The sequence below is a fragment of the Medicago sativa genome, chromosome 7 (assembly GCF_051527215.1).
Source record: "Medicago sativa cultivar Bolivia chromosome 7, Bolivia_mono, whole genome shotgun sequence".
Lineage (NCBI taxonomy): Eukaryota > Viridiplantae > Streptophyta > Magnoliopsida > Fabales > Fabaceae > Medicago > Medicago sativa.
This window is the reverse complement of record NC_140755.1, coordinates 5,608,850-5,622,676: the sequence shown is the minus strand read 5'-3', so window position 1 is coordinate 5,622,676 and position 13,827 is coordinate 5,608,850. Positions and strand designations below refer to the sequence as shown.

General features: G+C 32.7%; 2 protein-coding genes across 4 annotated transcripts; one reads left to right on the top strand and one right to left on the bottom strand.

Annotated features, from left to right (window-relative positions):
- Positions 1 to 1,426: 1,426 nt before the first annotated feature.
- On the bottom strand, positions 1,427 to 5,888 carry LOC146903765 (FKBP-like peptidyl-prolyl cis-trans isomerase family protein). 3 transcript variants are annotated; one of them, XR_015017715.1, is made up of 12 exons: positions 5,747 to 5,888; positions 5,628 to 5,661; positions 5,313 to 5,450; positions 4,067 to 4,152; positions 3,935 to 3,985; positions 3,559 to 3,639; positions 3,420 to 3,464; positions 2,733 to 2,788; positions 2,200 to 2,275; positions 1,975 to 2,119; positions 1,794 to 1,852; positions 1,427 to 1,622 (listed from the first exon to the last, which is right to left on the bottom strand). XR_015017715.1 is itself a non-coding variant. In XM_085723373.1 (11 exons), the coding sequence occupies exons 1-10, from the start codon at positions 5,804 to 5,806 to the stop codon at positions 2,024 to 2,026; spliced, it is 723 nt and encodes a 240-aa protein (XP_085579499.1). In that variant the 5' UTR covers positions 5,807 to 5,888; the 3' UTR covers positions 1,427 to 1,852; positions 1,975 to 2,023. The 3 variants fall into 3 exon arrangements, 1 of the variants encoding a protein (XP_085579499.1); XR_015017716.1 differs by having other exon boundaries at positions 1,427 to 1,852; positions 2,200 to 2,283; positions 2,614 to 2,788; XM_085723373.1 differs by having other exon boundaries at positions 1,427 to 1,852.
- Positions 5,889 to 8,500: 2,612 nt separating this feature from the next.
- TRA2 (Aldolase-type TIM barrel family protein) lies at positions 8,501 to 13,525 on the top strand. The gene is made up of 7 exons (XM_085722935.1): positions 8,501 to 8,714; positions 10,159 to 10,330; positions 10,581 to 10,630; positions 11,178 to 11,478; positions 11,952 to 12,140; positions 12,243 to 12,425; positions 12,962 to 13,525. Exons 1-7 carry the CDS (start codon positions 8,524 to 8,526, stop codon positions 13,205 to 13,207), a joined length of 1,332 nt encoding a protein of 443 aa, XP_085579061.1. The 5' UTR covers positions 8,501 to 8,523; the 3' UTR covers positions 13,208 to 13,525.
- The last annotated feature ends 302 nt before the right edge of the window (positions 13,526 to 13,827 follow it).

Below are 13,827 nucleotides of genomic sequence, written 5' to 3'. Positions count from 1 at the left end.
CACATCTTGTGGTAGGAAAATTTATTAATGTCTTTGACAGTTTTTCATATATTACCCTTCGATGAATTGCATGTAATTTACCCCTATCAAAGAAAAATCTCATTTTTTTCTTCTTTATTTTTTTAAATTAGTTATCATTTTCATCTCAAGATCCTTAAATTTATTCATCTGCTTCATTCAACATGTGATTTTCATCTCCTTCATTCTATAATTGAATCCTATTTGTCATTAGGGTAAATTATCCCAAATTCATCAAAGGGTAATGTAGGTCCTCGCTTTTTTTTGCTTTTCCAAATAACAAATTAGCCATGATACTTATCTCAATAGTATACTACCAACCTGTTTTCTTCTTTATAAATCCCCTTATGAAATCTTTTACAATAGTTTCCCACGCATTCAAAATTTTAAAGTGTTCGGTCGTCTTTGTTTTGCCACAAGTTTTACATCAAATAGAAAGAAATTTGACAGAAAATGCATTCATCTAAGTTTTATGGCTTCCACCGCTACTGAAATAGTTTGGTTGTGTCAGTTAGTTTCTAATAAGTCCCTCTTTTTGAACCAGCTCTCATGTATTGTGATAACAAGAGCGCAATTCAAATTGCCCACAACAGTCTTTCATAAACGCACGAAACACATTGAGATCAATTCTCACTTCACTCATCATCGTATTCAGGATGGTACAATTACTCTGCCGTTTGTCTCCTCCTCCTTGCCTTCCATTTAAGGTTTTCCATTCTTGATTGACAAACTCTCAATACTTTTTGTCAATCCATAATGAGCTTGAGGGAGGATGTTATATTATTATACACGGGTTGTTTGCTCTTTTATAGTAGTATCTAGTATTTACACTCTATTGTAACCCTTGCTCACTATGTTTTGCTCGTTTGATTGAATTCCAAACCTAAATGACGTTATCTTCCTTTGTTCCTCTTCCTCCTCTCTATTTCTATATGTTCAGCATTGTTATCAGATTGGAATGACATGGTTGTGGATGCAGATAAGAAAAAGTGATAGTGGGATGAATATTCTCTTTGATAAGACTTACCTTACTTTTTATATATGAAATATCTAAATCAGTTTTTAATAGGAAACCCGTTCGTAATGTAATTCAGCTTTGCGTCTGACCATTACATTAGTTTTAACTTGAACCAATCCATTTGTAATAGGATATTCACTCAGTTTCACTCAATCCTGGCCAGTGTATGTTCAATTCTCATACTAAGATGACAATTCTGGCTTTCGAAATCATTGAAATAGACAGAGGAAAATAATCTAAGGTTGAATAAAAGTTGTGATGATAAAGCTCGTATTGAAATACAGATGTTATAAGCCACGGAAGCTGTTATGTTGCAGTGGTGTGTGATCCTTTTCTACATCATGTTACTAATTGATTGTATGATGTTTCTTCCCATGTACACATAGTGAATTCAAGTTTCCAATAGTCGATGGATTTTTCCTCAAATGTCACACAAAATGTTACAGTTACCAGATAAACGAACAATGAAAAACCGGAATATTACATCAAAATTGTCGCATAGGCAGGCATCAAATGTCGATGCCAACAAAGTGATCAAAAGAAATGAAAAAAAAAAAAAAAAAAGAAAGAAAGCTTGCTTCCTCATCTGTATGTAGTTATTGAATATAATCAGAATGTGTTAAAAATCAGAGTCAACTACAGCTCTAGCAGCTTATACAGTATTATACTTCATATCTTTAAAATTGTTCAACAAACTACAGTATTATACTTCATGATTTTTCATCACCTATGGAGAACATAACCAGAAAATACTCACAAGGTATGAAGGATCAATCAATGATACTGGCACTGACAAAGAATTAATTGTAGACTTATCTGGCAATACAAAGGTTTTTTTCCATCAGTTCACTGGTAGTCTTGCTCTGACATGGATTCGGTTTTAGATTGCACAACATATGCTAATGAAAATACTGACAAGCGATAAAATAGAAACTAACCTGAATGTTTTGGTGGTGATATTTCAGGGTCAATGAAGAATTTGACAAATCAATTTGGAATAATCTTCATTAGCTCAATATCAAACAAGAGAGTCTTGTCTATCAACCCTTGGTTCCTTAGCACAAAATCCAAGGCTCGTTGGCCCTGTAAAACATATTCGCATTGCATCTCTCAGAAACGATTCACAAAGTTGATGAACACTAGTGACAGGACTCAACTCTTACCGAGAATGTTGTAGGTCTTGGGCCACCTTTATTATAATCACTCTCAGGATATCCAAGTTCTGGTGGTACAATTATCCTGCATCACTGATAAACATAGTGAAATTTGCATTTCTCTCGCCATCAATCTCTTTATAGTACATGAACCCAAACATACATTTGCCTTACTTTTCAACCATATTAAATTTTTTAAGGATTAAAATATTTAAACAAGATCCATATAGCTAACTTCACCTAGCGGAAAAAGGGTTTCATAGCTATTGTTGTTTTGTAATTATATTTTGAACAAAATATTCCCAGCAATTGACAATTTTAATTACGGAAATTCAGGGATGTTGAGAAGTCTCCCCAAATCAAGAGTAAGAATTTATAGAAGTGGCAGTATAATAAAATAAATTCAGGACATTGTTATGTTACCCAAATCCAAAGTTTGAATTGATAGAAACTGTAATTCAGTAAATGGCATGAAAGGACTTGGACGTAACACAGCTCAGGCATACAATAAGTCAAATACTTCAGAAATAAAGACGCAGCACCTTCGAATGCCCCCGAGAGACATGCCTGCAACAGCCTCTTCAAAAGCTGGTATTACCTGAACATTCAAAGCACATGAAATATCACTTTTCAGAGTAAGTGATGCAGACTCCAGAAAATAAGGGCATAATTTGAGTGCTTAATATGTTGGCAACACCCAACAAGTTTAGTGAACTAATATTTTGATGAATTCAGTTGAAACAAATATCATAAAAACAAGTTGTATCAAACCCACGATAACACCTTGTGGCAAGGGTAAAGTCGATGTGTAAACTGTGAGCAGAGTTTAGTCCTAATCCCAAAGGGCGTTCAGACTCTTCACAACCTCACTCAAAAAAACCATGTTATATCACTTATAATTTCGTTATAGAACAGGAGCCAACCAATACTAACGAAGGATGTCGACCAACAGTAGCACATGCTTAATAGTATATATAAAACTGAACCACAAAGGGTTTTCCCTCTAGATAAAATAAATTAACAAGAAAATTTGAATCCTAGTATAACCAAGTAGGACTTATCCTTATTCAACCCTACTGCATTCAACATTACTTGGTCTATATAGAATAGAAGCAACAACATAACTTGTAAGCATTGTTTTTGTAATAGTACCGACATCAAGACCTATAGAAAAGATCCTATTGAAATTGAAGGAACTATATTAATCATTACATGACGAGGTCTCTCACCTCGTGCGATCCTACTTTGAATTTGAAAAAGTCCTTGTCATCACCCTGCATATTTGAAAAACAACAAAATAAGGTTTGTAATAATCAACCACTTCGACAATGTCTAGATAGAATATAGATGATGCAAAACATTCAATACCTCGAAGGAACCGCCTTTTGTTTTATTCCGGGCTTCAAATATGCGACCATAATAACCTATGGTGTAGCCATCCCAATCTACCTGAATGGAACTTGAAGCTCTTAAGTTACTTCAATTATCTAATGTGAAGAGAAAACTAAATGTTCAGAAATAATTCCCTAGGAGTAAAGTTGTCAAATCTATCCCATCAAAACTCATTTCAAAAAACCTAGAATGTCTGCTATGTAGATTCTAGAGCGCAAAAGAAAAATTTAGGCATAACTTTCAATTTGATTTAGAATCAGTATATCAAAATATATAGATTATTATAAACAAAAGATCAGACTTCTAACCAATTGACTATAAAATCAATAGCAAAAATAATTCAGTGTCTAACCACTACTGTCTCTCCTTTCTTTGGTTTTGGGCCATTTCCGGGTCGCAAGTCCTGCAATTTATTAATACTACTAGTTAAAAACAAAGCTTTCTTAACGCTAAAGCATTTACATTTTACAACGTGCTGCATCACCTTATACTGGAGTCCAGATTCGGTTTCTATGTAGTCTGGGTACTTCATTTTTGATTTGCCATAATCCTTCCCTCTAAGCGCAGGCACTGTATGTAAGTGCACAAATTATGCATTATATTGAAATCTTTGTAGGTTGCTTTTTCTTATTTTACTACGTGGCTCAATAACATTATGTTTACCAGTTTATGATAAAACAAATACACAAATGAACCTACTTTTCACCATCAGTAACGACACAACTGCATTACTTGCTCACAACATGCATAACATCACCATTCTCCTCCTTTCCGTTTCAGACACACAAACAAGGTTCGACAAACCGACCATGACCTTCTTCGGAACTTCTTAATATACTCGTTCTAATTTAAATAGGGGAAGAGAAAGCTATTATTAATTGAAATTGGTCATTTTACACCTTCCTTTAGGTTATTTGAACTATGTCCCATGAGGTTACAAACTCAAACTCTTGCTACTTAGCCGATACCTCATAGACATACGTTACACCTCTGTTCCAAATTTTCGGTTGTTGATGTTTTAGAAATACAAGATATAATTGACCATTATTGTCCAGCTTCACTCTTAGAGATAAGTAAGATGTTTTATTCTTCCTACATTGTTTAGTATAATGGAATATTTATACTGTTTGCATTGACAAATTTGAATTTGTAAAACAGTAAAACGACAAATAATATAATGAAGGGTATACAATACAACAATATCATGGTCCTGTTTGGATAAACAACTTAATTAAGTGTTTATAGCATAAACATTTATCATATAAGCGCTTGTGTATACACTATTTCTATAACAAAATATGAAATAAAGTCAAACTGTTTTCATTAAGCTAAGTTTTTTTAGGAAACCCAAGAGAGTTTATAGAAATAAGCTAAAAAACAGCTTATAGATATGTCATAAGCTATTTCCATAAGCTCTACCAAACCATTGCAAAGTGCTTATGCCAATACATAAGCTCAAATAAGTAAATCCAAACAAGCTCCTCTTTGATTTGGCTTATTTGAGCTTATCTACTTGCATAAGCACCTCTAAGACTGATTGAAAGAAGTTATGAAAACAGTTTATGACATATCAATAAGCTGTTTTTAGCGAATTTTCGTATGCTCCCCAAGATAGTTTATGAAAACAGCTTATAGCTTATACGAAAAACAATATAACTTCATTTTATTTTTCATAGAAATAACCTATAAAAATAATTAAAAAGCTTGAGTTTATTTATAGAGAAAATTACTGTCAGCAAATTCAGATGCAAGACCAATTCCTCCTTTACAAAAAGTACCAGCAATGACAGCAATGGAAGACAGAACCATCTTTCTCCGTTCAAACGACGTTGGAAAACAACAACTACCACTCTTACCGTTGCTTTTACCTGAAAAAACGGTTAGATATTAAAAACGTAAATAAATGAAAAAACAAAGTTAAATATGCTATTAACTTTGCTGGTGCGAGTTTATTTGCATATATCATTTTCATTTCATTAATGTCGAGTTTGGGTTGTTTTCGATGTATTGTATTCTATCAATTTGAATGAAAGAAGAATACTGACCGGAGAAAGAAGAATCGGAGAGATTATCAGGATCCTGAAAGAAATGATAATAGTTAAGTTAAGTTTGGAAATGAATGAGTGTGTGAATTGAAGGTGAAATTGAATAATAGAACAAGTACCAGAGATTGAGAATTAGGTAGAGAAAGAGAAGCAATGGAAAAGGACAAAAGTGAAGCCATAACTGTAACTTCTGTACTGTACTTTGTGTTGTGTGGAATGGAAGTTGCTAGATTTTGAAGGGAGTGTGTTTTAAAGATGGATAACACTACAAGAATTAGAACACGTATTTATTTGGCTTGTGCATACTCAAAATGTAATAGTCTAGTAAGTGTGGTCTCAACTCACTCTCGTTTAGCTAGCTAGCTACCACTTCAATAAATTTAACTTTTTTTCTTCATTAAACTTTAGGCTAAAAAAATGCTTTTTTTTTTTTTTTTTTACTCAAGTTTTAAAATTTTATTTTAAATTTTGAAGGTGAGTGTTTTTGAGTTGAATATGATGTTCATATTTTTGGATGAAGAATTATGTATGGATTTCTTAAGTTTATGAATTTCCTAAACTTATTCTACAAAGATAAAATTTTGGGAAAGGTAAACTAAAGCTACTCCATTGATCCAAAAATCTCTGTCCTTGATTAAATTTTTTATTTTTTTTAAAAAGACGAAATGACAAAGTTAATATAAACTCACCCACGAATAAAAGAGTCGGGATCCGAACCTCGATTATGATATTCAATCTAACAAGATTGATGTTTTTGTCAATTGAGTTAGAAATCATGAATGTCATTGATTATTATGTTACTATTTTTTTCCTTCTTTACTCGGGTTTGAATCTTTTTTTTTGTTGAAGAAACTCGGGTTTGAATCTTGATCTTTTAACTATTTCAATGCCTTTAAACTTTAGTTCGAACCAATTAAATTATTCGATCCTCAAAAGAAATAATCTTAGTTAGATGAGAGTTGATAAGTATAACAATCATATTTGTGTTGGCGAAGTTGAGAGCTTATCTTTATAATAGAGAATTAGAATTATAATTTCTATAGTGAAAATAATTTGCTAAACGGCTTATTACATTATTAATTATTAATATATTTGTAGATACTTTCTATAGTGAAAATGTTTTTTCACGTTTTACATAAAAAAGATTTCGCACCTTATAAATTTTGCACCTATGACTTTTTGGTTTTATTCTTCGAATTTCACACATTATTTATTGTATTTCTACTTATTTTGAATTCACATACTCTGTAGTTGGATGAGACTGAAGTGAATGTATACGCCAAAATAAATTTAACATGTCTAAATGCTCTTGAGCTAATGAAATTTAAATTAAAAGAGATTTCAAACTTTTGTTTAAACATTTTTTTACCATATTATTAGTATGAAGTTTTCACTAATGTTTATTTATGACTAATCTCTATTGGAGAATTTGTGGGTACGTAAAATGATTTTTTAACCTTCCAACCAAATTTCTTCCATACGCACAAATTGGATCGAGGCTAAATTCGATCTTTAGTCTCACAATTATTGGTAAACACTTTTTTAGGAATGGTAGGTAAACACTTTCTTTTATAAAATTATATTAAAATATAAATTACTTTACTTTTTATTAGAAATTTATTCTATCATGATTATAACATAGTTGGTAGGGTCCTTAAAAAAAACATAGTTGGTAGGGGCAATGTGATATACAAAGGTCGGAGTTCGACCAACTCTCCAATTATTCTTTTCAAAGAGTAAACTTCTAACTACTAAACAACTTTATTAAAAAAAATAATTCTACAAATTAATTTTATCTAAATTTTTTCTTTTTTGATTAAATCCAAAATTAATCATCGTGAGTTTAACTCAGTTGGTAGGGATAATGCATAATATATGAAAGGTCCGGATTCAAATCGTAGTTACCACAAGAAAAAATCCAAAATTAGTTTTATTCCTGCACAATAACAAAAAATAATAGAGTTTTGACGGTTAAATTAGGTACACTCAAATTCATTTTATTTTTAAGAAGTTTATTAAAATTCCAAATCAATAATCACCCAAAATAAGAATTAAATTTCCAAAAAAATAAAAAATTCAGTCAAATCTTGATGGAAACCGAATCACAATAGCGTAAGCACCTAGGTGGCTAAAGATGGCCACCAAACCAAGAAACAACTACTGAATTTCCCATATTACCCCTTCACCACCCCTTGTTCCATTCACCTGCCCCTGGCTTTTCAGTCAACCCAAAAGGTGCATTACACCAACTTTCTCCACCAACTCTCTCATCCTAGTATTTTTTTATTTATATGATATCTTTCTCGACGGTTGTAAAAATTAATCTCCCAAATTAGATATAATCGGAGATAAGATAAAACTATTTTAATAAATTTAACGGCTATCGTTTTGTGAATATATTTTTATTTTTTAATTTATATGATATCTTTCTTGACGGTTGTAAAAATTAATCTCCTGAATTAGATATAATTGAAGATAAGATAAAACTATTTTAATAAATTTAACGGCTATTGTTTTGTGAATATATTTTAGTTGACAGAAACAATGCTTATACACATGGATAAAGTTCAAATCTCGAACACCTTACTTATTTACTTCTTCGGAGTTTAACTAGCAAAATGCTTATACGCATGGATAAAGTTCAAACCTCGAACACCTTACTTATTTACTTCGGAGTTTAAGTAGTATACTCTTTTTTTTAGAGTGGCCGGGGTTCGAACCCCAAACTTTGCATATTTTATTTTTATGCATTGTCCAACCAACTGAGATAAGTTCACGAAGTAGATAGATTATACTAATTAAATTCATTAATTAAATCAACTATACATTTATTTATTTATATATAAGCATTATTGAACCAGCGTGAACGAGATAGTTGTAACAATTCTCAGTTTCAATGGCTTCTTCACTTTCCGTTTCTAAGATCACAACACCAAACACAAACCGCGCTTCTTTACCAGAATCTCTTCGATCCAGATCCATCAAAACGAGCTTCTTACCTTTCAACAATACAAATGATTTCAAAACTAACCTCTCTGCTTCTTCTTTAAGAACAACTCGTGAAAACCGTTTTGTAACGTCTTTGAGGTGAGTTTTCGTTTATTTTTCTTAGATCATGAGTCATGCTTATTTTTGCATGCGGTGTTTTCATTTTTTTGTTTGTTTATTTATTTATTCGTTGTTGAAATTGAAAAAAACTGCGATCGTGATTGAAAGTCGTTATTATCGATGTGTTTTGTTGTTGTAAGGATGTGTTTTGTTGGTTTTGATTTTTATACACTGACGGTGTAAATTATTTTTACACATGCATCCAATTAAATATCCAATGACTGTATACAATAATTGTAGTGTGACATATTATACTAATTAAACTCTTGTCCAATTAAATAATGTCATATAGATATTTGTGGAGATATAATAAGAACTAACATGTAAAAGTGGCACTGTGATGTGATATGATTGAATGCATGTGAAAAGAAAGTTTTACACTGTCAGTGCATAGAGATTAATCTCTAAATAATGGTAACATACATGATAATTTTAATTTGAGATTAATTTCTATCCACTGACGGTGTAAATATTTTTTTTTACATGTACATCAATCAAATGATGCCAAATAGATGATTGTAGAGAGTATATATATATATATATATATATATATAAAGAGTTGCATTATGGAATGATTTGATTGGATGCATGTGTAAAAAAAAATTACACTATCGGTGTACAATAATTAAATACTTTTAATTTTCAGGAAAGAGTGAAAATGAAATGTTTTATTTTATTTTATTAAAATTTTTGGTGTAATTAAAAGTATTTATCATTTCAAATATTGATTTGCATGAAGTTTGTTTTTTCATTGGTTCTGTTTGGATTAACAACTTAATTTGTAGCTTACGGCATAAGTGGCTGTAAGCACTTATGAATAAGCTATTATCTATTATTACACATGATAAAATAAAGTCAAATTGCGTAGGCATAAGCTGTTTTCATAAGCTAAGTTGGTCAACTTTTATAAAAATAAGCTCAAAACAACTTTTGAACATGTCATAAGCTATTTTCAGAAGTTTTCACAAACAGTCTCACAAGTCCTTTTGTCAGTAAATAAGCTTATCCAAACAGCCATTTAACTTTAATGTTAAGCCTGTCAGAATAATACTTAGTGGGCGGTATTTGCCTTGCAGTCGGTTTGTATTAGCACGGAGTTTGACAAAGTTACAGGGGCATGATACTGTGATTTTGTAGACGCTCCAAATTGCAGCTTTTGCCGAAATCATGGTGTTATACTGTGTCAAAGTCACCACCAATCCAACCATATACTTGGTGTATATTTGAATTGGTGGTGAGTTATGCAAAATCACGGTGGCAACGTAATTTCGTGAAACTTCATAGTGTTGCTATTGTCAAAATCATGGTTGCTCACCATGATTCTGCCAACCTCAAGTTTATAATGAATATGAGTCCTTGTTTTGTTTCCTAATCGACATTTATATTGAGGCAAACATTTGACTGTTGGTTGGTGTCCTTGCAGGATTAGATGCTCACAAACAGATGAAAATGGAGTTCCTGCAAAGAGGACGGTTCTTCATGATCTTTATGAGAAACAAGGGCAGAGTCCATGGTATGATAATCTCTGCCGACCCGTTACGGATCTGATTCCTCTTATTGAAAGTGGTGTTAGAGGCGTCACTAGCAACCCAGCGGTAATAATTTATGTTATTTAAGTTAGAATTTTCTTGTCACATAGTAATAATGAAAGACTTGTATGGTTGTGCTTGTACCGTTCTACTTGTGCGAAGATATTTTTCTATCCTAGGAATAATGTTTCAAAAATCAATACTGGACTACTTAGAACATGTTCCAAACACTTTTAAGAGTTGTAACTTATTGATTTCTTTATAATAGTATCAGATGTCAGTGCTCTAATATACCGTCTATACCACATGATTGCAGATCTTTCAGAAAGCTATTTCATCTTCAAGTGCTTACAATGATCAATTCAGGTACCATCAATCATATACTAATACCAAAAGTTTTTCTTTCAAATTTGAACAACAATGTAATTAGAAGTAGAGTAAACCGTGGAGGCATAGACATGTCTCATTCTTGTCTCGTCTGTCTATAACCTGCATAATCGTTGTATTACTCTTAGTTTTGTTTCTTCCTTCACAAAGTATATTTAGTTTAGCTTGGTAAACTACACAAAGGTCAATGTTGTCAATCCCGGATCACAGAGAATTGCGATTAGTTCAAATAACTTTATGCTACAGACCTACATCTACAATTTGACAACAATGTGTACTAAATCGTATATCGCGGAATAATAGTCGTTTCTCCAAACTCTCTATGCTATGGCGCGATAGAGATGCTATTGGACAACATTGACAAAAGTGATGCTCCTCGATTTCTATTTTTTTTATAGGAGGGGAAGATCTTCACTTCCTTAAGTATAATGTTGCGTGTTCTTGTGTGCTGATATTATTATATTCCCGTGAATTTAATGTTCTATTTTTAATTCGTGGTGTGGTCTAAAATTACATGATCATGCAGGGAACTTGTGCAAGCAGGGAAAGACATTGACAGTGCATACTGGGAACTTGTAGTGAAGGACATTCAAGATGCTTGCAAACTATTTGAATCAATTTATGATCAAACTGATGGAGGTGATGGCTATGTTTCTGTTGAAGTATCTCCTAGGCTTGCTGAGGATACTGAAGGAACCATAGAAGCTGCAAAATGGCTTCATAAAGTGGTTTCTCGCCCCAATGTGTATATTAAGATTCCAGCTACAGCTGCATGTGTCCCTTCAATTAAGGAAGTTATCGCCAATGGAATAAGTGTGAACGTGACTGTAAGTTTGTGATACTTTCTTTCATGTAGTCTGCAAATTAATTGAGTATCATATTATGTTATGTTAACATGCTATAAGTTGGGATGTTAGCTACTTGATAAGCAATCCTTGTCCTTGATATAATCAACATAATAATGGGTAGTAGCAAGGTTATGCTGGTTAGAAATGAGGGATTTGAAGCACTGAAATAGACATGCACACCAGACACATCACTGATATTGACATGTTGACACCGGTAATAATTTGGAAAAGTGATTGAATGTAACCTCATGTGTTGGTGTCGCGTCGATTCTAAACACCGACACATGTCATTCACCAAATACATCTTCATTTAGAAGTATCAATGCTGCATAATTCTAGTTCTAGTTGTAAATTAAGAAGTTAATTGTCTGTTAACATTTTTTATGAGTGTCATCTGATTTGATTACTTTTACCATGTTGCCGGAGTCTAAATATACGTTTGTGGTATGCAGCTGATATTCTCCCTTGAAAGATATGAAGCTGTAATTGATGCTTACTTGGACGGTCTGGAGGCATCTGGGTTAAATGACCTCTCTAGAGTCACAAGTGTTGCCTCGTTCTTTGTCAGTCGAGTGGACACTCTCATTGACAAGATGCTTGAGAAAATTGGCACCCCAGAAGCCCTTGATCTACGCGGCAAGGTAAACGCTTACTCTTTTCTTTATTGCCAATTTTTGCGTTTGGATTTGATATAACATCTCTAGATATCAAATATGTTCTTGTCATGACATTGAATTTTATAGGCAGCAGTAGCCCAAGCAGCACTGGCTTACCAGCTATACCAAAAGAAATTTTCTGGCCCAAGGTGGGAAGCTCTAGTTAAAAAAGGGGCCAAGAAGCAAAGGCTCCTGTGGGCTTCAACCAGCGTTAAGAATCCTGCCTATCCTGACACCTTATATGTTGCTCCTCTTATTGGACCCGACACCGTAAGCCATCACATTTTTTCAATAATCCATTTGCTTATAGTTATTATGGAGTTAATCTGAACCAAGTAGTATTTTCTTCAGATTTAATTGTTCTATAGATTTATGAACTATTTGAGGATTTTCAAAAAGGCCTCTGAACTAAAAGAATTTGTAATTGAGACCCTGAAATTGTCAGAAATGTTCATTTAGATCCCTGAACTTGGTTTTTTTTTTTAATCAAGTCTCTTAAATTTTTAAATAGTTTTTAATTAGTCCCTGAATTTTTAAATAATTTGTATTTGGGTCCTTAAAGTCAGGGACTTGATGACAATTTTTTCAAAATTTACGGATCCGATTAAAAAACAATTATTTAAGGGCCTAATTACAAATTACTAACAAGTTCAGGGATTTAATAACAAAATTTTAGTTGAAGTACCTTCAGATTAATTAAACATTTTCTTTAATGAACATCTCGTTAGGCTTGATTATGTTAACAAACTTGGAAATCATTGTTTCCTAATCCCTGAACTAACATTACCTTCTCATTTACTTCCCAGGTATCTACCATGCCAGACCAAGCACTTCAAGCATTTATCGATCACGGTGCCGTAGCCAGGACAATAGACTCAAATGCATCTGAAGCTGAAGGAATATACAATGCTATCCAGAAGTTGGGTATTGATTGGAGCTATGTTGGTTCACAGCTTGAATTGGAAGGAGTTGATTCATTCAAGAAAGCCTTTGACAGCCTCCTGGATTCACTGCAGGAGAAGGCAAAATCTCTTAAGCTGGTCAGCAAGTGAGGTGTGAACTTTATGGTTAACTATTGCTATGTAATGTATGATGCCGCGTACGGGTTAATAAAAGACAGTGGCTAAGGGGTTGTGATGTGTGCTGCTGTAATGTGCTTCCTAGAATGATAAATCATCTGTGATAGTGATACATTGTTAGTTGGAAATTCTTGGCTTCTAGTTAAAGTTTTTTTTTTTTTTTTTTTTGTTTCTTTCCATGTACTTTGTATGCTGGTTTTTAGGGAAACAAATTCCCTGCAATAATTGCACCGTGCAATTTTAAATCTCGACTGTCTGATCTAAATCAATGGCAGAGGTTGTTTAAACTAATTTTGTTTTTGTGTAATCATAGTAGTTCGATGTCGAGTTAACGTCTAAGATCGAAACTGTATAAATGCATGCATCTCTTACTGCACAAAAGCCAAATCTGACGTCATTTTATGTTTAAAATCTTATGTTTTAGTTTTAATATTATGGTTGATTACATATTTTCTGAAATCGATATAACACAATACAAAGCATTGTTTAATAATTGTTTAATAAAAGTGTGGTGTGTTCAGTACTTAGATAGGATTTGGATGAACAAGACTATAATAAATAACCAAAAGGCCACAAATTAATGTAATTAGCGA